This window comes from Ovis canadensis, chromosome 26 (assembly GCF_042477335.2).
Source record: "Ovis canadensis isolate MfBH-ARS-UI-01 breed Bighorn chromosome 26, ARS-UI_OviCan_v2, whole genome shotgun sequence".
Classification (NCBI taxonomy): Eukaryota; Metazoa; Chordata; class Mammalia; order Artiodactyla; family Bovidae; genus Ovis; species Ovis canadensis.
Genome location: NC_091270.1, coordinates 50,505,001 through 50,530,652, shown reverse-complemented (window position 1 = coordinate 50,530,652; position 25,652 = coordinate 50,505,001). Strand labels below are relative to the sequence as shown.

The 25,652-nt window shown below is 38.1% G+C and overlaps 1 protein-coding gene across 1 annotated transcript in view; it reads right to left on the bottom strand.

The window, feature by feature from the left end:
• ADAM18 (ADAM metallopeptidase domain 18) overlaps positions 1–25,652 on the bottom strand; it is a 120,221-nt gene that overhangs the window by 56,842 nt on the left and 37,727 nt on the right. The window contains exons 11-13 of the mRNA XM_069572949.1: positions 23,510–23,646; positions 21,955–22,138; positions 5,839–5,934 (exon numbers count right to left, since the gene is read on the bottom strand). Of these exons, the coding sequence (XP_069429050.1) occupies positions 5,839–5,934; positions 21,955–22,138; positions 23,510–23,646 (417 nt within the window). The remainder of the gene's footprint in view (positions 1–5,838; positions 5,935–21,954; positions 22,139–23,509; positions 23,647–25,652) is intronic.

Sequence of the window (25,652 nt, the reverse complement as noted above, 5' to 3'; positions counted from 1 at the left end):
ATAACTGCTCTATAATATTATATTATCATTTTATTTGTGTTTATCTTAATTACTGCAGATGATCAGTGCACACACTGAACAATTATACTTTTCATTGTTGTAAATTGCTTGGGTACTCCATTTGCCAGTGTGTGTGTGTTTGTGTGTGTGGTGTGTGACTCAACTTTGATTTATTAATGTGTGAGGATTCTTTGTATTTTCACTACCCTACACTTTTGGACTTCCCTTGTGGCTAAGCTGGTAAAGAATCCGCCCGCAGTGTGGAGGACCTGGGTTCGATCCCTGGGTTGGGAAGATCTCTTGAAGAAGGGAAAGGCTACCTACCCACTCTTGCATTCTGGCCTGGAGAATTCCATGGAATATACAGGGCCTGGTGCACACAAGGTTCAGTATTCTTGCCTTGAGAACTCCATGAACAGTATGAAAAGGCAAAAAGATAGGACACTGAAAGATGAATTCCCCAAGTAGGTAGGTGCGAAATATGCTACTGGAGAACGGTGGAGAAATAACTCCAGAAACAAAGAAGAGACAGAGCCAAGCAAAAACAGCACCCAGCTGTGGATGCAACTGGTGATGGAAGTAAAGTCTTATGCTGTAAAGAGCAATATTCCATAGGAACCTGGAATGTTAGGTCCATGAATCGAGGCAACTTGGAAGTGGTCAAACAGGAGATGGCAAGAGTGAACATCGATATTTTAGGAATCAGAGAAAAAAAAATGGACTGGAATGGGTGAATTTAAATGACCTATTATTACTGTGAGCAAGAATCCCTTAGAAGAAATGGAGTAGCCAACATAGTCAAAAAGAGTCTGAAATGCAGTACTTGGATGCAATCTCAAAAATGACAGAATGATCTCTATTCATTTCCAAGGCAAACCATTCAGTATTACAGTAATCCAAGTCTATGCCCTGACCAGTAATGCTGAAGAAGCTGAAGTTGGACAGGTTTATGAAGATCTACAAGATCTTCTAGAACTAACACCCCAAAAAGATGTCCTTTTCATTATAAGGGACTGGAATGCAAAAGTAGGAAGTCAAAAATACCTGGCTGCTGCTGCTGCTGCTGCTGCTGCTGCTGCTGCTGCTGCTGCTGCTGCTGCTGCTGCTGCTGCTGCTGCTCAGTCACTTCAGTCGTGTCCGACTCTGTGCGACCCCATAGACGACAGCCCACCAGGCTCCCCCGTCCCTGGGATTCTCCAAGCAAGAACACTGGAGTGGGTTGCCATGTCCTTCTCCAATGCATGAAAGTGAAAAGTGAAAGTGAAGTCTCTCAGTTGTGTCCAACCCTCAGCGACCCCATGGACTGCAGCCTTCCAGGCTCCTCCGTCCGTGCAAATCTGGCTTTGGAGTACAGAATGAAGCAGGGCAAAGGCTAATAAGAGTTTTGCCAAGAGAATGCACTGGTCATAGCAAACACCCTCTTCCAACAACACAAGAGAAGACTTAACACATGGATATCGCTAGTCGGTCAATACTGAAATCAGATTGATTATATTCTATGCTGCCAAAGATGTAGAAGCTCTATACAGTCAGCAAAAACAAGACTGGGAGCTGACTGTGGCACAGACCATGAACTCCTTATTGCCAAATTCAGACTTAAGTTGAAGAAAGTAGGGAAAACCACTAGTCCATTCAGGTGTGACCTAAGTTAAATTCCTTATGATTATACAGTGGAAGTGCCGGGAGCCAGTGTGAGGAATTCCACCCATGACAAGGTCATGCGGCAGAGCTCTGATGGCAAGGCTAATCAGACCTCAGGTTTTCCCCCTGGAATTTCCTGAGCATCCACCCCCCCAAAAATAATAATCTGCCAGCTTTTCCACTCTTCTGACATTCTCTGGAAAAAGTCAATTCAGGGCTTTAGTCTTCTGCATTTGGAAGACTGTTTCAATCCAAAAACCCCTCTGATGGCTTTCTAGCCTGCCTGCAGGACTCATACAGCTGCGTAAGTGATTGTTTGAGGCCTCCTGACCACAGGAGGCACAGGAAGCTTAAAACATCCTAGGAATGTAGGGGCTTCCAAGGAGTCAAAATCATTAGAATAGGACTGATTAAAAGTTTCATTTGTTGAGCCAATACTTGCTGCCAAATTTTCATATCCTTTATTTTTAGATATAGTTGGTATATAGAAATGCAAGTAGTAGACCTGGTATTAGCAACATTAGATCTTTGAGTTAAGTACCTTCTTTGTTATAACCCACTGCACCTTTGTTCTATAGAGATATAACTTTAACGCTTTAAGGAGATGCAGATTAAAGAAAAACACTTCAGGGGAAACGAAATTAACATTCATTAAGGAAGAGAGCCAAAGAGTGTTAACAAGCCTCTTGGCCAGAAGATAATGTAAATCACCTGCGACCTTTTGTATACAAAAAGATATACAGAAAGAGTCTGGGCTGCTAACGCTACATAATTTTGTATTACCCATTGATCTCTATGTATAATCAAAAGTATAAAGGGCCTTGAAGGACAATAGAAGGAGAGCAAGTTGCTGGATTGGTTTCCTCCGTGTCTCCTCTTTACTCTAATTTCAGGCTGAATTCCCATCTGGGATGTGGAGGCTCACTATGTCTACTTACTTGTCCAGGCTTTTAAGATTCGTAAGAGAGCCCAAGGTGGGGCACTCTCCGATATTCAAACAGGCACCGCCGGCCTAACGTGGATGGTGCAAGCTCCTTGTCTGGAACTTTATTGGTTTTCCACGTAACCCAAGTTAATCAGCCTCTTCTCTCCACTTAATTTTCTTACTACATTATTTCTTCCTAATCTAATCTTATATTAATAAATAAAAAAGTTTTCTTCACCGACTCCGTCCACCCTTCGAATTCCCTGGATCCACCGGGGCTGGATCCCGGCAGAAGTGACAAATGATTCAAGAGATTAGATATGTTAGACAGAGTACCTGAAGATCTATGGATGGAGGTTCACGACATTGTACAGCAGGCAGGGGTCAAGACTATCCCCAAGGAAAATAAATGCAAAAAGGCAAAATGGTTGTCTGAGGAGGCCTGACAAATTGCTGTGAATAGAAGAGAAGTGAAAAGCAAAGTAGAAAAGGAAAGATATACCCATTTGAATGCAGAGTTCTAAAGAATAGCAAGGAGAGATAAGAAAGCCTTCCTCAGTGATCAATGCAAAGAAATAGAGGTAAACAATAGAATAGGAAAGACTAGAGATCTCTTCAAGAAAATTAGAGATACCAAGGGAACATTTCAGGCAAAGATGGGCACAAAAAAGGACAGCAATGGTATGGACCTAACAGAAGCAGAAGATATTAAGAGGAGGTGGCAAGAATATACAGATGAACTGTACAAAAAAAGATCTTCATGACCCAGATAATCACAATGGTGTGATCACTCACCTAGAGCCAGACATCCTGGAATGTGAAGTCAAGTGGGCCTTAGGAAACATCACTACAAACAAAGCTAGTGGAGGTGATGGAATTCCAGTTGAGCTATTTCAGATCTTAAGACGACGCTGTGAAAGTGCTGCACTCAATATGCCAACAAATTTGGAAAATGCAACAGTGGCCACAGGGCTGGAAAAGGTCAGTTTCCATTCCATCCCAAAGAAAGGTAATGCCAAAGAATGCTCAAACTACCACACAATTGCACTCATCTCACATGCTAGCAAAGTGATGCTCAAAATTCTCCAAGCCAGGCTTCAACAGTACGTGAACTGTGAGCTTCCAGATGTCACACTGGATTTAGAAAAGGCAGAGGAATCAGATATCAAGTTCTAACATTCGTTGTATCATGAAAAAAGCAAATGAGTTTCGGAAAAACAACTACTTTTGCTTTATTGACTATGCCAAAGCCTTTGACTGTGTGGATCACAATAAAATGTGGAAAATTCTTAAAGAAATGGGAATATACGACTACCTGACCTGCCTCTTGAGAAATCTGTATGCAGGTCAGGAAGCAACAGTTAGAACTGGACATGGAACAATAGACTGTTTCCAAATCAGGAAAGGAGTACATCAAGGCTGTATAATGTCACCCTGCTTATTTTACTCATAGGCAGAGTACATCATGAGAAATGCTGGGCTGGATGAAGCACAAGCTAGAGTCAAGGTAGCCAGGAAAAATATCAATAATCTCAGATATGCAGATGATATCACCTTTATGGCAGAAAGCAAAGAAGAACTAAAGAGCCTCTTGATGAAAGTGAAAGAAGAGAGTGGAAAAAGTTGGCTTAAAGGTCAACATTCAGAAAACTAAGATCGTGGCATCTGGTCCCATCACTTCATGGCAAATAGATGGGGAAACAGTGGAAACAGAGACAGACTTTATTTTTGGTGGCATTGAAACATGTATACTATCATGTAAGAAATGAATGGTCAGTCTATGTCCGATTCAGGATACAGCATGCTTGGGGCTGGTGCAGGGGGATGACCCATAGAGATGTAATAGGGAGGGAAGTGGGAAGGGGGTTCATGTTTGGGAATGCATGTACACCCATGGTGGATTCAAGCCAATGTATGGCAAAACCAGCACAGTATTGTAAAGTAAAATAAAGTAAAAATCAAAATTAAAAAAAATAGAATAAAAAATAAAAGCAGTGGAAGCACTGAGGAAAAAAAAAATCACTGCAGGTGGTGGCTGCAGCCATGAATTAAGACACCTGCTCCTTGGAAGAAAAGTTATGACCAACCTAGACAGCATATTCAATAGCAGAGACATTAATCTGTTGATAAATGTCCATCTAGTCAAAGCTATGTTTTTTCCAGTAGTCATGCATTGATGTGAGGTTGGATTATAAAGAAAGCTGAGCACCAAAGAATTGATGCTTTTTTTTCTTTCTTTTTAATTTAAATTTATCTATTTTAATTGGAGGCTAATTGCTTTACAATATTGTATTGATTTTGCCATACATCAATATAAATCTGCCATCAGTGTACACGTGTTCCCCATCCAGAATCCCCCTCCCACCTCCCTCCCCGTACCATCCCTCTGGGTCATCCCAGTGCACCAACCCCAAGCATCCTGTATCTTGCATTGAACCTGGACTGGCGATTCATTTCTTATATGATATTATACATGTTTTGAACTGTGGTGTTGGAGAAGACTCTTGAGAGTCCCTTGGACTGCAAGGAGATCCAACCAGTCCATCCTAAAGGAAATCAGCCCTAACTATGTATTGGAAAGACTGATGCTGAAGCTGAAACTCCAATGCTCTGGCCAACTGATTCAAAGAACTGACTCATTGGAAAAGACCAAGATGCTGGGAAAGATTGAAGGTAGGATGAGAAGGGGACAACAGACGGAACGATGGTTGGATGGCATCACTGACTCAATGAGCATGAGTTCAAGTAAACTCTGGGAGTTGGTGATGGACAGAGAGGCCTGGCGTGGTGCAGTCCATAGGGTCAAAAGGACATGCCTGAGTGACCGACCTGAACTGAACTGAACTGATACAGGGGCTATACATGGTCACAAAAAGTTTGACACGACTCAGTGCCTTTCACTTTCACAAACTGTGTTTCACATTTGTCTGCTATTTCTGTTATATTTTTTTTGTTAGTCATTTGACTTTACAATTGCTTTAAGAGCTGATTATTATTATTATTTTTGTACAGGACGGTATATGTTTCTTCTACTCTTTATCAGATAAATTAGAAGATGGTGAATTGAGGTTTCAGCATAATGGAAGAATCAGTACTAATCTTAAATGTCTTCTTTATCTCACCATATTTGTCCTTAATGCCCATGGTTGTTTATGCACTCTCTACTTTGTTCCACTGAATTTTTTCTGAAGTCTATCAATTCTACACTAATTCAATTTATATAGCATTCTATTATCACAATTCAATCATCAACATAAATGTTGGAAACTCACCTCACATTTTGACGTACAGCATGATCCAGAAGCACACTGTACTGGGCCTTTCAGTTTACATGTATTATAATCACAGCAATTCTTAAACTGACATTCCTAAAATTTCATAAGAAGAAATACCATTTTAGCTCCACCACTTAATAGTTCTTGTTTCTCAGCTTCTACTTAGCACTCTATTGTGTTCAACTTTTCAACTATATAATATACTTATGTTTAGTGAAACTTTATTATTTTACTATTTCTAGAATTCTCAAAGGCACATGCAACTATAAAAACTAAGTCAATAATATCTAAAAAAAAGTTGATCATTTGCATTCAATATTTAAAATATGTGGTAATTAATTAATCAGTTGGAATTATAACATGGAAATTATAATTAATTTGGATATAACTTGGACATAAATATAACATGAAAATGGAAATGTAACATTTGAATTTCTAAGAGAAAACTTTTCCCGGCCCTCTTTTTAGTGACTTGTTTACTAAAATTTCCCTTTATGAATAAAGCTAAAGAAAAGTTAGGCTATATATATATAACAAAAATATATTTAATATAGGAGTCATGTCCCACATTTTACTATAATGGAAATACATTGAAAAAAGGATATTTTGATATATATATTTTTACAAGGTAAATGGCAGTCAACTATTATTCAAATTAGATGATAATTTAAATAATGTTAACCAAATATTTTTCAAGTAAATGCATTGCATTTATATAATTTGTATATTTTTTAATATTTTTATATTCTTAAGAATTTCTAAAATTAAATATCTTCCATTTACTAAAAAATCAAGTTTTAAAGATTTTGTCCTTAATAAGATTCTTCTTCATTTAAAATTTTTTAACTGTTTCCAATTTTTCTTATGTTTATGTGAGTGGATATATATTTGTAAATATTCCCATCATAGAAATAAAATAGAAAATATGGAGTAAACTCTGAAGTTGTGATCATATCCTGCAGTTTCCTCAGGGTCTCACTGGGTATCTTATCCTTAAAAAATGAGTTAGAGCGTATAACTTTTCTCTGTATTCTATTTCAGTGTTTAATGTTCCAAAGTTCAATATCATTACATGAGTGTATCTGCATGTATATATTCTTTCATGAAAAGGAAATAAGGATGCATGACCAAACAATGTTTGTCAAAACTAATTAGGAGCAATCACTTTAATTTATAACAAGGTAACTTGCAAATGGTGCCTTATTCTTATTATTAGTTCTCTGATTGCTAGTGTGTTTGAAAATGATTTTGCATTTTGTAAAATTTGGTTTATGAATAATCATTCCTTCTCACAATTTTCACCATTTTGCATAAGGATTTTTGTTTATTCATTTTCCTTTTTCCCCCTCTAAATAGGAGTGGCTTTTTAAAAAATATATAAATTCATTTATTTTAATTGGAGGTTAATTACTTTACAATATTGTATTGGTTTTGCCATACATCAGCATGAATCCACCACAGGTATACATGTGTTCCCCATCCTGAACCCCCCTCCCTCCTCCCTCCCTGTACCATCCCTCTGGGTCATCTCAGTGCACCAGCCCCAAGCATCCAGTATCATGCATCAAACCTGGACTGGCGATTCGTTTCATATATGATATTATACATGTTTCAATGCCATTTTCCCAAATCATCCCACCCTCTCCCTCTCTCACAGGGTCCAAAAGACTGTTCTATACATCTGTGTCTCTTTTGCTGTCTTGCATATAGGGTTATCATTACCATCTTTCTAAATTCCATATATATGTGTTAGTATACTGTATTGGTGTTTTTCTTTCTGGCTTACTTCACTCTGTATAGTAGGCAACAGTTTCATCCACCTCATTAGAACTGATTCAAATACATTCTTTTTAATGCTGAGTAATACTTCATTGTGTATATGTACCACAGCTTTCCTATCCATTCATCTGCTGATGGACATCTAGGTTGCTTCCATGAGGGGCTTTTAAAAAATCTCTGATTACCCTTTTTCCCTCTCTATGTTAATAACTTTTCCTTGAAGTTTATTATTTGTCTTATTAATGGTGTCTGTCCTTTCTTGTAACTTGCAACTTTCTTCTTCCTTTATGACTATTGCATTTTATATCTCATCACCAAGCCCTCCAACATGCCAAGACTATCAAATATTATCAATATTTTACTGATATTTTGTTGTTTTTTAAAACTTACAGATTTTTTTCCAGCAATATACCCCTCCATATTTTGTGGGCTATTTACTCTAGTATTTATTACTCATCAATGTATTTGTGAATACGGGAATAAATAAATGCACATACCTGCACGTGTGTGTGTGTCAGTGCAAAAACAGAGCTTACACTTGTATAAAGTGGGGGATACTTATGAAGATATAGGTGCCAATGCCATTCTCCCAAAATCTACCTGGGACACATCTGAGTTGAACAAGCTGGGTTTATTAATAGTTTCTGCAAAGGAAAACAAATGCCATGGGGAACGGCATACACTTCCATGAGAGTATGTAGTTAGAGGATTGAGGCTTAGCTAATTTAGGGAGGGTTTAAAGAGACTGGACTTTGCAAGACTAGATGCTATCAGAAACCAGGAGTTCATCTATGATTGGGTATTTTAATAATTCTTATCTAGAAGAAGAAAGGGGCTTCCCAGGGGGCACAGTGGTAAAGAATTTTTCTGTCAAATGCAGGAGACACAGGTTTGATCCTTGGGTCAGGAAGATCCCTTGGAGTAGGAAATGGCAACCCATTCCAGTATCCTTGCCTGAGAAATTTCATGGACAGAGGAGCCTGGCAGGCTACAGTCCATGCGGTCACAAAAAGTCAGACACAACTGAGGGAATGGGCACACACAAACACAAGAATAAAGACAGTGTTAATGCCAGGGTTGAAACTGGTAAAGAAGCAAGAATTACTCGTTGGCCAGGAAAAGGGGGTGTTTGGTTACTATTATAACTTGGAAAATTTTCAGGTTTTACCCTTCTCCGAAATAAAGTGGAGGGCCTTGCTTAAAGAGTGGCTTTACTCCTTTTCCTTCATCCATTTTGATTACAGATGTTGATCTTGTATAAAATCATTCATTTTCAACAGGGGAACACTGTAGCCTGTCTGTCAGCAGCAGACCAGCTCCTAGCAACATGGAGGCTCAGCTGATAATAGTTCAGATTCTGCATTTTCAGGGCTTGTTTCTCCCTTCCTAGTAGGGAATGCATTGAATTGATAACTCTTATGACATTAACTATTTTCACCCTGGAAATTAAATGTTATGTATCTATATAATTTTTTCATATTTAGAAAATTATATCAGTTGATAGACATAAATGCTGACATATAAGTAGATACAGATGTATAGATGTCAACTTTCATTTCTTAAGCCAATGGCCCAATATCACAGTGAGCTGAATTTAACAGCCTCGCAGAATGTTTTGATATTTTGTAAGGCAAAATTGGAGAAGGTAATGGCATCCCACTCCAGTACTCTTGCCTGGAAAATCCCATGGATGGAGGAGCCTGGTAGGCTGCGGTCCATGGGGTCGCTAGGAGTCGGACACGACTGAGCGACTTCACTTTCACTTTTTACTCTCATGCATTGGAGAAGGAAATGGCAACCCACTCCAGGGTTCTTGCCTGGAGAATCCCAGGGACTGGGGAGCCTGGTGGGCTGCCATCTATGGGGTCGCACAGAGTCGGACACAACTGAAGCGACTTAGCAGCAGCAGCAGCAAGGCAAAATTACCCCAAAATGAACTCATTTTCTAAAATGTTCCTTTGTAGTTGTCATTCATATGCAAAATCTAAGAGAAAACAAATAATAGACATAACAAAACTGAAACATACAGCTAGGGGTGGTTGTTTAGTCACTAAGTCCTATCCAACTCTTTTGTTACCCCATGGACTGTCAGCCCTCTAGGTTTCTCTGTCCATGAGATTTCCCAGGCAAGAATACTGAAATGGGTTGCCATTTTCTTCTCCAGGGGATCTTCCCAACCCAGGGATCAAAGTCACCTCTCCTGCATTGGCAGGTGGATTCTTTACCACTGAGCCACCAGGGAAGCCCACAGCTAGTGGTTACCAGGTAGCAAAGGGAAGAGAGGTAAGGGTAAGATAAATAAACAATAAGGGTATATTATATAGCACAGAGAAATATAGCCATTATTTTAAAATAACCTTAATGGAGTAGTCTATAAAAATGTTTAAAACATCAAAAGTCCCTTTGCATTCTTCCCTAGTTCTCTTTAAGAAAAACTTTGGAATAAACTTCCAAGTAACACTGTTCCTAATGGGATATTTCAAATGTATCAGAGTCACTCCTCACCCACTTGCACACATCCTATGTTATTATAATGAGAATTACATTATCCATGCATTCACTCAATCAACATGTTTGTTGAGCCTGGAATATATATCAGATACTATTCTGTGTGCTGGTGATGCAGCAATAATCAAGCCATGAACCATCTATTCCCTTTAATGTTATTTTGTTGTTATTCTTTTCCCATTATCACCTTGTGTGTATGTGTGTATGTATATTTAATTTCCTATGGCCATTGCTCCAAAATATTAAAATAGATTCATGTACTTGTTTAACATATTTCTAGATTAAATTTTGGAATTGCTTTTGCAGAAGGGTAGTTCAATTCAGGTTAAGAGGGGTGTGTTGATTGGGATTTAATAAAGATTAAATTGAATGCAATTTGACTTTAAAAGAAACAGCTATCTATTTATTGCAATTTCTGTGTCTTTCAGTTTTGTTAAATCACTTAGACTTTCAATGTACTAGAAAGAGCTCATTAACTTTACACCAATTTGTTACATAGTTTGTTTTTTTTAAGAGTGTAGTAAACATGTCTTTGTTATTTTATTCTCTAATTATTTATTGACTTTTAAAAACTAAAGAGTATTACTTTTTGTCTCAGGTATTCCACTATTGTACTCTAACAGCAATAACACTTTTTTATTATCAAATATAATGGATCTGCTTCTAATGAGTCACTATTATATATTAAATTTGTTGTAAATTACTGCTAGGAAGTTTCTTAAAACTGATACTAAATTTTATTCTGAAGTACATTTTTGAAGAAGGAGTATTTAGTGTTAAAGATTCTTCCTCAATTAGTTGTGATATGTTTTTATTTCTTTGTTTAGTATAATAATCACATGGATAAATTTAGTTTGTGTTCTTCCAAATAAACCTCAACTGGGTAGACTTTTCTTTTGATTATTTATGCAAGTCGTGTCCAACTCTGTGACCCCATGGATTCTAGCCTACCAGGCTCCTTTGTCCATGGGGATTCTCTAGGCAAGAATACTGGTGTGGGTTGCCATGCCCTCCTCCAGGGGATCTTCCCAACCTAGGGATCGAACCCAGGTCTCCCACACTGCAGGCAGATTCTTTACCATGAATTTATTTGTCAATATTTATCATAGAAGACTCGCATCTATGTTTGCTACACTAGGCTATAGTGTGTGTTTGTGTGTGTGACTTCGTAATACTGAATTTTTCTTTACTATTAAAATTAGTCAAAAATTTTATGTTTATTATCTGCCAACTAGCTCAAACTATAAGCTCTCCAAATGTAGTTGGCAGATCTTGGGAGATCTTTAAAATATTTTTAATGGTGTCTATAATTCAACAAATTCTTAATAATAATTAGACTTTGTCTTTTATATTGTGTTGATATTTGCATTGATCAGGTAAAAGCAATTTCATATGAAACTGCTGGAGGTCTAGTTTAAATCAAAGCTTTTGGTCATTGTATCATTCACCATCATGTACTCAACAGCTTCATTTAAGGAGGTCTTTGGTAAAGAGGTAAAAAACTACTAAATTTGCTGAATTTTAACCTTTAAACATTCCTCTAATATTGTGTGACAAATGGAGAGCATTCATAAGTGCCTTTTTTTTTTCAGTTTAACGCTGACACAGTTTTATACATATAGCTCATTAGAAGGGATTCAGTGATCTGGAATACACATGTACACATATATATTTATATATGATTGTAGTGTTGGAGCAGATATTGTTCCTGGCTTAACCAGCATCCAATACCCTCTTCTTACTGCCAAACAGAACCTGACTTTGTTCAACACTATATGCACCTCCACACCTCCCCCATTCAGTTTATGCATAATCACAATATATTCTCCATTAGTATAGATTCTCAAGGAAAACACTTTTATGATTTTTTGCATTACAGATTGACTAGTCACATTTACCATAGAAAGCATTTTTACTTGCGAGAACAACTGATGGACAAACCAGTTTTTCAGTCTTGGATATTTGGCAGACATTTTCTTTCTTTCTTTCTTTCTTTTTTTTTTTTTTTAGATTTTTGAATTTTGAGTTTTTTTTTTTTTTATTGAAGGCTAATTACTTTACAATATTGTATTCATTTTGGCAGATATTTTCTTAAAAGTGAATGAAATATGCCTGTTACTCCAAGGAAAACAACTGAATTTGAATCTTTCAAGTAAAAATTAGAATTTTGGAAAATTTTACCATCCACAGAGGCTTCATTTTTCATTACTTTTCTGATGATATTAGTGATGATATTAATGAATTAAGGTTATAGTCTTTTATAATGAAAAGTGTCAATATTTAGAAACTGCATAATTCAGTGAAACAACATTAGAAATTAGAAAGTTATATGCATGCAAAAGGTACACTTGAAGTGTGATATAGATCAGTGGGTTTTAGCGTACTAGGATATAAATGATCCACTAATTTTGGTTTTACAATTAACAATGCAACTATTAGAAATTTTCACTTTTCAAGTTTGGTGTGCTGCTGCTGACTCGCTTCAGTCGTGTCTGACTCTGTGCAACCCCATAGACGGCAGCCCACCAGTCTCCCCCATCCCTGGGATTCTCCAGGCAAGAACACTGGAGTGGGTTGCCATTTCCTTCTCCAGTGCATAAAAGTGAAAAGTGAAAGTGAAGTGCTCAGTCGTGTCCGACTCCTAGCGACCCCATGGACTGCAGCCTACCAGGCTCCTCCATCCATGGGATTTGCCAGGCAAAAGGACTGGATTGAGTTGCCATTGCCCTCTCTGATCAAAAGTAGAATATATACAATTTTCTGAAAAGCTAGTAAAATCCCCTTCTATTTTATAACTCTATATTTGTTTGAGGATGAATTTATACATATTGGGATTGCATCTAGAGATGATAAATTTGAAGAGAAATCACAATATCAATATCAATTCCTCCAATCTTACAATAAGGATTCTTTTTGAATTTGTTAAATATCTCCATGATTCTTCCTAGCAATGCTTTGCAGTTTTATTTATTCCATGGTCCTGTACATATTTTACTGGACACATTCTTAAACATTTCATGTTTCTTAGTACTGTTGTAAATGGTGTCTTAAAACTTCTTTTTCTAATTTATTGCTGATATAAAGAAGTCTCTTTATTTTTGTGAACTATGTAAACAATGACCTTGATACATGCACTTATATAGACAAATTATAATTTATTTCTGGATTATTTCAGGTCTTAATTTTATACAATCAAATTATTAGGAATGAAGTTACACTTCCAATTGTTAAATGTTTTCCTGCTTTGCTTTGCTGGCTGGTGCATCACATTCAAAATCAAGTATAAAAGATAATAGGGGCCTCATGCCTCATTACGGACTTCAGGGAGAAAGACCATCATGTATATGATGTTAATGATAAGATTTTATAGACACCTTCCCATATAATACAGTAAGTTCCCTTTTAACAGACGTTTATTCTCTCTCCACTGAGATAATCACTCTTTAAAATTCCTTAAATAAACCAATAAATTCTGTAATGTGTGTGCTAGTGCATGTGTGTGCAGGTTTCATTACATTCAGTTTATAACTTTTACTGAGAATTCTGTGATCATAATTTGCCTCCAATTAAAATAAATAAATTTATATTAAAACATAAAAGTGAAACGTAAAAAAAAGAAATATGAGCATACATAAATCCATCCTTGAAATAGTCTCATTAGACATTGTATCAAGGTTGTGTGTGTGTGTGTGTGTGTGTGTGTGTGTGTTTAGTTCTGTCCTACTGTTTTCCACCCCATGGACTGTAACTTAACAGGCTTCCCTGTCCATGGGATTCCTCAGGCAATAATACAGGAGTAGCTTGCCATTTCCTACTCTAGGGAATCTTCTGGACACAGAGATAGAAGCTTGCAACTCCTGCATTGGCAGGCAGATTCTTTACTACTGTGCCGGGGAAGCCCTTTAATTAAGGTTCTTTTATCCTTAAAAATGAATTACAGCACGTAGCTTTTTTCTATACTCTAGGTAATGTTGCACAAAATCAGTATAATTTCTTAATTTTTAAATTTTACCAGTAAAGACAACTGGTATGAACTTTTCTAAGTTTTAAAATTATGCACATTATTTCCTTAAAATATATTATGCTATTCACATATTTATTTCTACTCATGTTATTCTTTGTTCAGTTCAGTTACTCAGTTACTCAGTTACTCAGTCATGTCCAACTCCTTGCGAGTTGGACTGCAGCATGTCCAACTCCTTGGACTGCAGCACACCAGGCTTCCCTATCCATCACCAATTTCGGGAGCTTGTTCAAACTCATATCTGTCAAGTCAGTGATGCCATCCAACCATCTCATCCTCTGTTGTCCCCTTCTCCTCTTGCCTTCAATTTTTCCCAGCATCAGGATATTTTTAATGAGTCAGTTCTTCACATCAGGTGGTCAAAGTATTGGAGCTTCAGCTTCAGTATCAGTCCTTCTGATGAATATTCAGGACTGACTTCCCTTAGGATGGACTGGTTTGATCTCCTTGCAGTCCAAGGGACTCTCAAGAGTCTTCCTCAACACCACAGTTTAAAAGCAGCAAGTCTTCTGTGCCCAGCTTTCTTTATGGTCCAACACTCACATCCATACCTGACTACTGGAAAAACCATAGCTTTGACTAGTCAGACCTTTGTTGGCAAAGTAATGTCTCTGCTTTTTAATATGCTGTCTAGGTTGGTCTGAAGAAGGAAATGGAAACCCATTCCAGTATTCTTGCCTGGAAAATCCCATAGATGGAGGAACCTGGTAGGCTTCAGTTCATGGGGTCACAAAGAGTCGAACACGACTTCACTTTCTTTTTCTAGACTATCGTCACAGAGGGAAATGGCAACCCATCCCAGTATTCTTGCCTAGAGAATCCCGTGGACAGAGGAGCCTGGTGGCCTGCTGTCCATAGGGTCACACAAGGTTACACAAAGTTGCTGCAGCAGCAGCAGCTTGGTTGGTCATAGCTTTTCTTCCAAGAAGCAAGCATCTTTGAATTTTATGGCTGCAGTCACCATCTGCAATGATTTTGGAGCCCACAAAAATAAAGTCAGTCACTGTTTCCCCATCAATTTTTCATGAAATGATGGGACCAGAGCCCTTGATCTTCATTTTGTGAATGTTGAGTTTTAAGTCAGCTTTTTCACTCTACTCTTTCACTTTCATCAAGAGGTTCTTTAGTTTCTCTTTGCTTTCTGCCATAAGGGTGGTGTCATCTGCATATCCAGGATTATTGATATTTCTCCCAGAAATCTTGATTCCAACTTGTGCTTCATCCAGCCTGACATTTCATATCTGCATATAAGTTAAATGAGCAGGGTGACAATACACAGCCTTGACATACTTCTTTCCCAATTTGGAACCAGTTCATTGTTCCATGTCCAGTTCTATCTGTTGCTTCTTGACCTGCATACAGATTTCTCAGGAGGCAGGTAAGGTGGTCTGGTATTCCCATCTCTTGAAGACTGTTCCACAGTTTGTTGTGAACCACACAGTCAAATGCTTTAGCATAGTCAATGAAGACACTTATCTGGAATTCTCTTGGTTTTTCTATGGATGTTGGCAGTTCGGTCTCTGCTTCCTCTGCCTTTTCTAAATCCAGGTTGAACATGTGGAAGTTATCTGTTCATAGACTGTTGAAGCCTAGGCTGGAGAATTTTGAGCATTACTTTGTTAGTGTTTGAGATCAGTGCAATTGTAAATGCTGTTTATTTGTTTTTTCCTTGTTGTTAAATCAATGGTTTTGATGCCACACAGTGTTGTCTCACCTTTAAGTACTGTTATCCCTGATTTGTTTCTTTACTATTGCTAGTAGAGTCTTACTCATTTTATTTATTTATAACAAGAACTTGCACTTGAGTGTAGGATGCTTGGATACAGAAGCTATATTGACCATGAAGGTGTTTTGGGTCTTCTGATGTCAGCCCTGTTAGATCTGCTAACTAATCCTTTTGCAATGGTCTTGGTGTTCATTACATTCCATTGTAATCTGATTCAAATTACTTTCTACTTTGCCTATTGATTTCTTCATCCAGAATACATTCTGCTTGCTAATTTCTATTCTGGTAATTCCAGGTGTTTATATTTATCCTTTCCTATTCTTGTAGCTGTTACTCCACATATTGGGGAACCCAGGTATCTGTCACCTTTTCATTGTCACCTCAATGTGTCACAGAAGAACTAGCAACATGACCACAGGTTAGGCTAAGGAATCTACTGGATCTACTCTAAGATGGATTTTACCAAAGATGCCAGGTACCGCTTGGATTCTCTACATGCCCATGCTACCCATGATGGTGTTTTGGGTCCTCTTTGTAAGCCTCTCAAGTAAAGATGCTCTGTTCATCATCCTATAATGATCTGGGTCTTCCCCAGTGAACAGCTACAGCAAACAGCTGGAGGTCACTATAGGGGGGAATCACTGAGGAAACTGCTGCTTTATATCCTTACTGGGGCTACTGTAGGATCTCAGCCTCAACTTCAACAATGAGCTCTGGCTCTGAAACTGGCTTAGTTGCATAAATTAGCAAGGAATTGTGAATTTCCATTAGAAATTTTTGGCAACAGCCCTTTGTTCCCCTCTTGTTAGTTTTCAGCTACATACATCAAGGACTCTCATCATTGACCACCCAGATCTCTCTTAACCACAGCTGCTTGGCCTCAGCTATTTTGGAATTCAGCAATCCCTAGTAACACTGAATGCCCAACTCCATAATGGTACTTCCAACCATCAATCCTAGTCTATAGAAGAAAGCTACCACTGAGATTTTCAGCAATGTTGCAATCTCCTTGGAAATGCATTTCTTCATTGCTTTAGTGAAAGGGGTGCACTCTGGGCCACTCAAATAATTAGGTGCTAGTTTTTGTATTAAAATATGGCCACTACTCAACTTTTGACTCTTCCTGTATTACTCCATTAAGGCAGTTCTGACATAACAACCTCATTTATTATAGCCCAGATTGTTTCCCATCTTCAAGGCTCCACTCAACAGCAAATCAAGGCTGGCCCTAGGTTATCTTGGATGAAAGAATGCTCGTGTTCACTCAGTCATGTCCAACCCTTTGCAGTCACATGGACTGTAGCCCACCAGGCTCCTCTGTCCATGACATTTTCCAGGCAAGAACACTGCAGTGGGTTACCATTCGCTTCTCCATGGGATCCTCCCAACCAAGGGATCGAACTTGCTTCTCTTGCACCTCCTGCATCACAGGAAGAATTCTTGACCAATGAGCCACCTGGGAAGTCCCCTAGTATGAAAGTTGCTCAGTTGTGTCCGACTCTTTGTGACCCCATGGACTGTATAGTCGATGGAACTCTCCAGACCAGAATACTGGAGTGGATAGCCTTTCCCTTCTCCAGGAGATCTTCCCAACCCAGGGGTCAAACCCAGGTCTCCTTCATTGCAGGCAGATTCTTTACCAGCTGAGCAACAAGGGAAGTCCCCTATCAAGGCATTAAATCCTAGTTCACTAGACAACATCCCCCTATCAATACCTTCAGTTCAGTTCAGTTCAGTTCAGTTCAGTTCAGTCGCTCAGTCATGTCTGACTCTTTGCGACACCATGAATCCCAGCACGCTAGGCCTCCCTGTCCATCACCAACTCCTGGAGTTCACTCAGACTCACGTCCATCGAGTCAGTGATGCCATCCAGCCATCTCATCCTCGTCGTCCCTTTCTCCTCCTGCCCACAATCCCTCTAGGCTTATATTTCAATATCTTGGGGCCAACATCCTTGATATCTCCCCCTGGCATGTTCTCCATGTTCTTGCCCATACGTATTAGCAAATTCTACAATTCATAGAAATAATCTCTTTATTCCAATATTCACTTGGGCTGCATTTAGACTTGACACTAACTGGTAGTCTGGTACCAACAAGGAAAGGCAGAGACAGATCTTGAGAAGAATAGGCATCCTCATGTAAGTCTCTGTGGTCCACATGCAATGTGATGCTCAGCTCCACCAGGAGGCGGGCAGTAACTTCACAGCCCAGGGGCTTCTGAGGAATCTGGAGGTTTAAGTTTCTCAAGTGCATCTATTCAAATGTGCCAAGTCCAGAAATGAGTACATGAGTACCTATTACTATGTGGCCAGCATGAAATACACTTTTAGAATCATATCTATATATCATTTTTCCTATTATCTTTGGCTTCGCTGGGTCTTCATTGCTGCACGTGGGCTTTCTCTAATTGTGGCACACAGGCTTCTCATGTGGCAGCATCTAATGTGGCGGCATCTCTTGTTGCAGAGCTCAGGCTCTAGAGCCTTCGGGCTTTGGTGGTTGGGGCTACCGGGCTCTAGAGCACAGGCTCAGTAGTTGTGGTTCACAGGCTTAGTTGCCCTGTGGCATGTGGATTCTTCCTGAACCAGTGATGGAAACTCTTTTGCATTGGCAAGGGGATTCTTCACCACTGAGCCACCAGGGAAGCTCCAGAATCCTGAGTATCTGCTTCCCAGGACAATTTCTGATTCAGCTAATGTGCTTTGAGTTTTCCCAGAAAGAGACTCTGAAACAAGGATTGTTGTGGTGGTTTAGTCGCTAAATTGTGTTCAACTCTTTTGCAACTGTAGCCCACCAGGCTCCTCCGTCCATGGGATTTCCCAGGCAAGCGTACCGGAGTGGGTTGCCACTTCCTTCTCCAGGGGATCGTTCCAACCCAGGGATCAAATGCACATCTTCTGTATTGGCAGGCAGATTCTTACCACTGAGCAACCTGGAAAGCCTGCAATAAGGATGTATATTAGTAATTTATTTGGAAAGTGTATTATTTCCCTACTGATGCTGTTACAAATGACCACAAACTTAGTGGTCAAAATTACACAAGCTAATTTTCTCATACTTTCTATAGGTCAGAATTTCAGATAGGTAAACTAGGTCAGGTTATTTGCTTACAGTCTCACAAGTGTAAAACCATAATTTGGAGAAAAAGCATCCTGTTGCTTTGGCAGCCATTGGCCAAGGACTAGTCTTTTCTCCAAGAAAATACCAACATTTCTTCTTATTCTTCCATGTGTCTTCCTCCAGCAGTAGCAGTTTGAGTCCCTCTCACTTTCCAAGGCTTTTTGAGCCCCTTTCTGTAACAGCTCTCTGATTTCACCTGGAGAATATTCTGTTTTTGAGGGCTCATATGTTGAGACTTGGCCCATGCAGATAATCCAGAATAATGCTCCTTCTTTAAGGCCCATAAGCTTAATTACTTCTGTAAATTACCTTCTGCCATGTAATATGCACAGCCACAAATTCCAGGGATTTGAGAGCAGATGTATTTGAAGGTCCATTCTGTTTAAACCAAAGAACTGGCATGGGATATTAGGGAAGGGAAGCAAGCCAACACATTCAAATTTGTGAGCTGGTTATGGCTCCTGTAAGATAAAGCTAAATCTCACAAGTATCATTCCATTGTGTCTATATACCACATCTTTTTTATCCATTTCTCTGTTGATGGACATGTACATTGTTCCATGCCTTGGCTATTGTAAACAGGGCTACAATAAACGTTGGAGTACATGTATCTTTTTAAATTATAATTTTCCCTGGATATATGCCCAGCAGTGGGATTGTAATACCATGGAATATTACTTATCCATTAAAAAGAATGAAATAATGCCATTTGCAGCAACATGCATAGACCTAGAGATTGCAATGCTGAGTGAAGTAAGTCAAACAGAAGATGAAATATCATATGAAATATGATATGAAATATCCTGATATGTAGACCCTAAAAAGAAATGATACAAATGAACTTACATACAAAAGAGAAAGAGACTCACAGACTTAGAGAACCAACTTGTGGCTGTCAGTGCACACCACTATATTTAAAATGAATAACCAACAAGAACCTACTGTATAGCCCATGGAACTTTGCTCAATGTTATGTGGCAGCTTGGATGGGAGGGGAGTTTGGGGAGAATGAATATATATATACACACACATATCAGTTCAGTTCAGTCACTCAGTCGTGTCCGACTCTTTGCGACCCCATGAACTGCAGCACACCAGGCCTCCCTGTCCATCACCATCTCCTGGAGTTCACTCAAACTCATGTCCATTGAGCTGGTGATGCCATCCAGCCATCTCATCCTCTGTTGTCCCCTTCTCCTCTCGTTCCCAATCCCTCCCAGCATCAGAGTCTTTTCCAATGAGTCAACTCTTCGCATGAGGTGGCCAAAGTATTGGAGTTTCAGCTTTAGCATCAGTCCTTCCAATGAACACCCAGGACCTTATCTCCTTTAGAATGGACCAGATGGATCTCCTTGTGGTCCAAGGGATATATATATATATATAACTGAATCTTTTCACTGTTCACCTGAAACTATCACAATATTGCTAATTGGCTATAATCCAATGCAAAATAAAAAGTTAAAATCAAAAATATCCCACAAGTACCTCTGGGAAATGATACAGAGTTGGGGACAGAAAACATATTTTGTAAAGGATGAAACGGCAAATAGTTTCAGTTTTGTAGAGATGCTATGCCATATGGTCTCTGTTGCAACCATTCAACTCCACTGTTATAGCACAAAAACAGTCATAGACAACATGCTAACATATAAGCATGGCTGCATTCCAATATAGCACCATTTACAAAAGTGTAGTCCATTGGCTACAGTTCGTAGAACTCTGATGTAGAGCATGCTTTAGAAAATTTCCTCATGCAGAGCAAACAATTGGGGACATTATCCACAATCCTAATTATCTGAGGGCTGATTGCTAGTCCTGAGTACACTAAGTTCTCCTTGATAACTGCCCAAGTATTCTACTCTATTGGGGACAGAACAAATACTACAACACAAAGTATCAGGTACATGAAGCAAAAACATGCTGCAGGAATAATCAGTGCCAAGGAAATATGGTAGAGCACTGTCAGCATGTGCTATAGTTACCAGTCTATCTGTAGCCTGCAGTTGTGGAAACTCACACTGTGTAGATTTAGCCCTGGATTATGCTGCTTCATTTTATCTTTCATTAAAAATAATCAGATTTGTTAAGTAACTGGCACATATTCAGGGGTAGGTCAATGCAAGATGTGAATAGTGCTATTTGGCAAAAAACTAAGATGACAGTTCAAAATCTGAGATAGTCAGAAAACATATATACATACATATGCACACACATATTCATACATACCTACATACATATAAGGAAATGGTAGATGGTTAAGAGAATTTGTAAGGATTTAAGTTACATAAATGAGTAGTGGTTAGCTATTATGTTGGTGGATGAGAAAGTCATATAGCTGCAGGGGAGTAATCATGAAGAAATTTTATTTTATGTAAATGGGGGGATTGTTAAATATTAGAGAATAATGATACTATAACAAACTAAATATTTGGTCCTATCAGTTGAGAATAGTGTTAATTGCACATTTGGTTGATGGAGATATAGTATAATAGATTCTATATTTATCTTTAGAAGGATTAGAAAGAACAAATTTTGATCATCCTGAAACCTGAAAATACACGAGTATTTGAGAATAATTAAGAAAAACACATTATAATGTTTAGACATTCTCACAATGACAAAAGACGGAAAAACGCTGGAACAAACTCAGAAGTTTATAAAGAAAACAGAGACTGAAGTCATAAGATTTAGGTTAAAAGAGATTTCATTTAGTATACATACTCAAAAATTCTCTGCTGGCATAATTGGGAATGGTGTGTATAAATCCAGATTTCATGACTACTCACTTTCTCAATTGAAGAGGTATGTGGAAGTGATTCATACATCTTAATTTATCCTCATTTTTATATCTTAATTCTACTGAAGACTTAGTTGCATATATTATTCCATATACACCATGGTTGCTTATTAGAAACATACAAAATTGTGCTCAGATTTCAGTCTTAATCACTCACCTGTTCACTGCCACAGTCACATTCTTCATGAGTTTCCAAAATTCCATTACCGCACACTGATTGATTTTGGTAGAATGGTTTCAATATTGAAAACTTCTGAAGACACTGAGCTTCAAATGTTGAAACAAAAGATCTATATTCATGCATGCTACAGTTGCTAAAAATTCTTACACCACTGGAAACTCTAAAATGAAATAATCCTCAGGTTAAATAAACCTATCTAATAAAACCACATCTAAACAATGCACCATATATAATGTGAATATTATATATATATATGCACCATATATCATATGCACCATATATAATATGAATTGTTAGATGCTCCAAACGAAAAACTAATGCTTTTTGGTGGAGACAATGTAAATCATGACTAATTTTTTAAAATTTTGTTTCTAATTGGAGGATAATTACTTTACAATATGGTGATAATTTCTGTCATACATCAACACAAATGAGCCACAAGCACACACATGTCCCCTCCTCTTAAACCTCCCTCCCAGTTCCCTCCCCAACCCACCCCTCTAGGTTGTCACAGAGCACCAGCTTTTGATTCCCTGCATTAATACAGCAAATTCCCACTGGCTATCTGTTTTACAGATGGTAATGTGTATGTTTCAACCTACTTACTCCTAACATTCTATTACAATAACTGAATTTATCCAGCTCTATTAAAATCAGCCCCTCTACTTAAGCACTGGATCCTACATTCTCTCCTACATTATTCCGTGATTTTGCTCCTGTGTTCCTTATATCCAACATCTTCATTTTTTCCTCCTCTTCTCTTTATTTTGATCAGTCTATAGATATGTCATATGTCCCATCAATAAAATCTCTCCTTTGATTATAAATTCCACTCCATAATCACTAAAAGGTCATTTATGTCTATTATCTCCATTTTATGCCTTCCACAGAGTTCATCCAATTCCTTAAAAATAATCTAAAATATTGACTGGAATTGTACTGAATGTATGAACTTCTGGAAAAATTAGACATTTTATAGTAAGTTATCTATTTCCTTAGTGCTGGTACACAGACTAGTTTTCAAGATTGATCACCCTGACGAATTTTCTGATGTTATTGTTCTGATGGTACGCTGACTGATTCTGCTGCCTTTGCACAGGTAGTCAATCATAATATCTGCAAATAAGGACATCTACATTTTTCTTCAAATATTTTCTTATTTTTTGTTCCCTTACTAGCCAAAGGGACTAGTACTATGTTACATCACCAAAGGTGATTTTGCTTTGAACAACAGATACAACAACAATATAAACAGCAAAACTATCTGTGTGAATACAATATTTCATAGTCCTCATAAATCTACATTTTTCCTTGAATTCCCTTTAGTGAATATTTCATTGTTATGGGATCCACTACTTTCTGGAGTCTTGTGTCACATGGACAAACTCACTAGTGTGATTTCTCCTCTTGCACAACATTCCGTCCCAATTTTTGATGTGGGATTGAGTATAAAAAATAAATTCTTCATGTCTTGTAACCAACTGCACAAATATGTGCATGACATTAATTTGAGAGGAAAAACAACGCTTACACTGCTTCATGGTTCATTATGCACTTAGCTGTTGGACAGGAACACTCCTGGATGTCATCATATGCTAACCCTATTTTAAGGCCAAGTAGTTGAGCTATAATAACTGAAAATCCCTCCAATGTTATTGTGCCTGGATACTGAAATAAAGAAAGTTGAAGAGAAAATCAACATATGAGAAGAAAATGAAAGCAAGAAATATATCAAAAGAGCTTTGTTCCTATAAAATTTTATATTTTAATACTTTTCCATGTTGCCCAGATTTCTACTTCATTTTGATAAATCATCAATCTGAATATCCATACTAGATAATTTAATAAAGAGCATGAGATAAAGTAAAATGTAATCAAACACATTTAATTTTCTTATTAAATCAATACTTTCCATTAACAAATATAGTTCAATATAGACATAGGCCAGGCACTATGATTAAAAAAAAAAAAAGATGAGAATATAGTGGCATGTATGAAAAGAAGGGACTTTGTCCACACTTGGAGCATATTTTACAGAAGAGGGGAAAGAAAATTACTTGGAAAGTAACAACAAACCTACCAGATATAAAGAAAGCATGAAAAGTGCTCTAAAGAAATGGAATTCTTCAACAGAGAATTCTGAGGAGGGGTATAACTGTATAGATCAGATAGTTAGAAAAGTCTATTTTTGGCACTGATGCTTAAGATGAGATACAAAGTTTGGGAAATGACCCACCGTTATGAATAGTGGTAGCAAGCTTGTTTGGGAACCTGTTCAAGGTTGTAGTATAATGAATGAAGTAAAGAAATGACAGGATGGAAGTTCAAGACACAGGCAAGGCCATGGTAAAGAATCTCGAGTGAGATGTCAGCACAAAAAGACTGACAATAGTGAAGAGTAGCATTTCATATGAATGAAATTTCATTCATTTCATAAATAAATGTGTATATTACATTTATTTAATAATTACATAATTTTTAGAACTTACAAACAAAAATTTTTTAGAACTTCCTAGTTTTTCTATATCCAAAAAATTTATCATGAGTAAAATTTAATCCATACCCTAAATAAAGATATTGTGTGTGTATGTGTATGGTATAAAGCATGGTGACTACAGTTGATGAGACTGCAATATATACTTGAAAACTGTCAAGAAAGTGGGTCTTAAGCACTTTCATAAATAAAGTGGATTGATGGATGTATTGATTAATTTTTGGAACCATTCCATAACTAGTATCAAATTATCACACTGTTCAGTTCAGTTCAGTTGCTCAGTCGTGTCTGACTCTTTGTGACCCCATGAACTGCAGCGCGCCAGGCCTCCCTGTCCATCACCAACTCCCATAGCCTACCCGAACTCATGTCCATTGAGTCGGTGATGCCATCTAACCATCTCATGCTCTGTCATCCCCTTTTCCTCCTGCCCTCAATCTTTCCCAGCATCAGGGTCTTTTCAAATGAGTCAGCTCTTCACATCAGGCGGCCAAAGTATTGGAGTTTCAGCTTCAACATCAGTCCTTCCAATAAACACCCAGGACTGATCTCCTGTAGGATGGACTGGTTGGATCTCCTTGCAGTCCAAGGACTCTCAAGAGCCTTCTCCAACACCACAGTTCAAAAGCATCAATTCTTCAGTGCTCAGCTTTCCTTATAGTCCAACTCTCACATCCGTACATGACCACTGGAAAAACCATAGCCTTGATTAGATGGACGTTTGTTGGCAAAGTATAGTCTCTGCTTTTGAATATGCTATCTAGGTTGGTCATAACTTTCCTTCCAAGGAGTAATTCTCTTTTAATTTCATGGCTTCAATCACCATCTGCAGTGATTTTGGATTCCAAAAAATGAAGTCTCTCACTGTTTCCACTGTTTCCCCATCTATTTGTTATGAAGTGATGGGACCGGATGCCATGATCTTTGTTTTCTGAATATTGAGCTTTAAGCCAACTTTTTCACTCTCTTTCACTTTCATCAAGAGGCTCTTTAGTTCTTCTTTACTTTCTTCCATAAGGGTGGTGTCATCTGCACATCTGAGGTTATGGATATTTCTCCTGGCAATCTTGATTCCAGCTTGTGCTTCCTCCAGCCCAGCGTTTTTCATGATGTACTCTGCATATAAGTTAAATAAGCAGGATGACAATATACAGCCTTGACTACTCCTTTTCCTATTTGG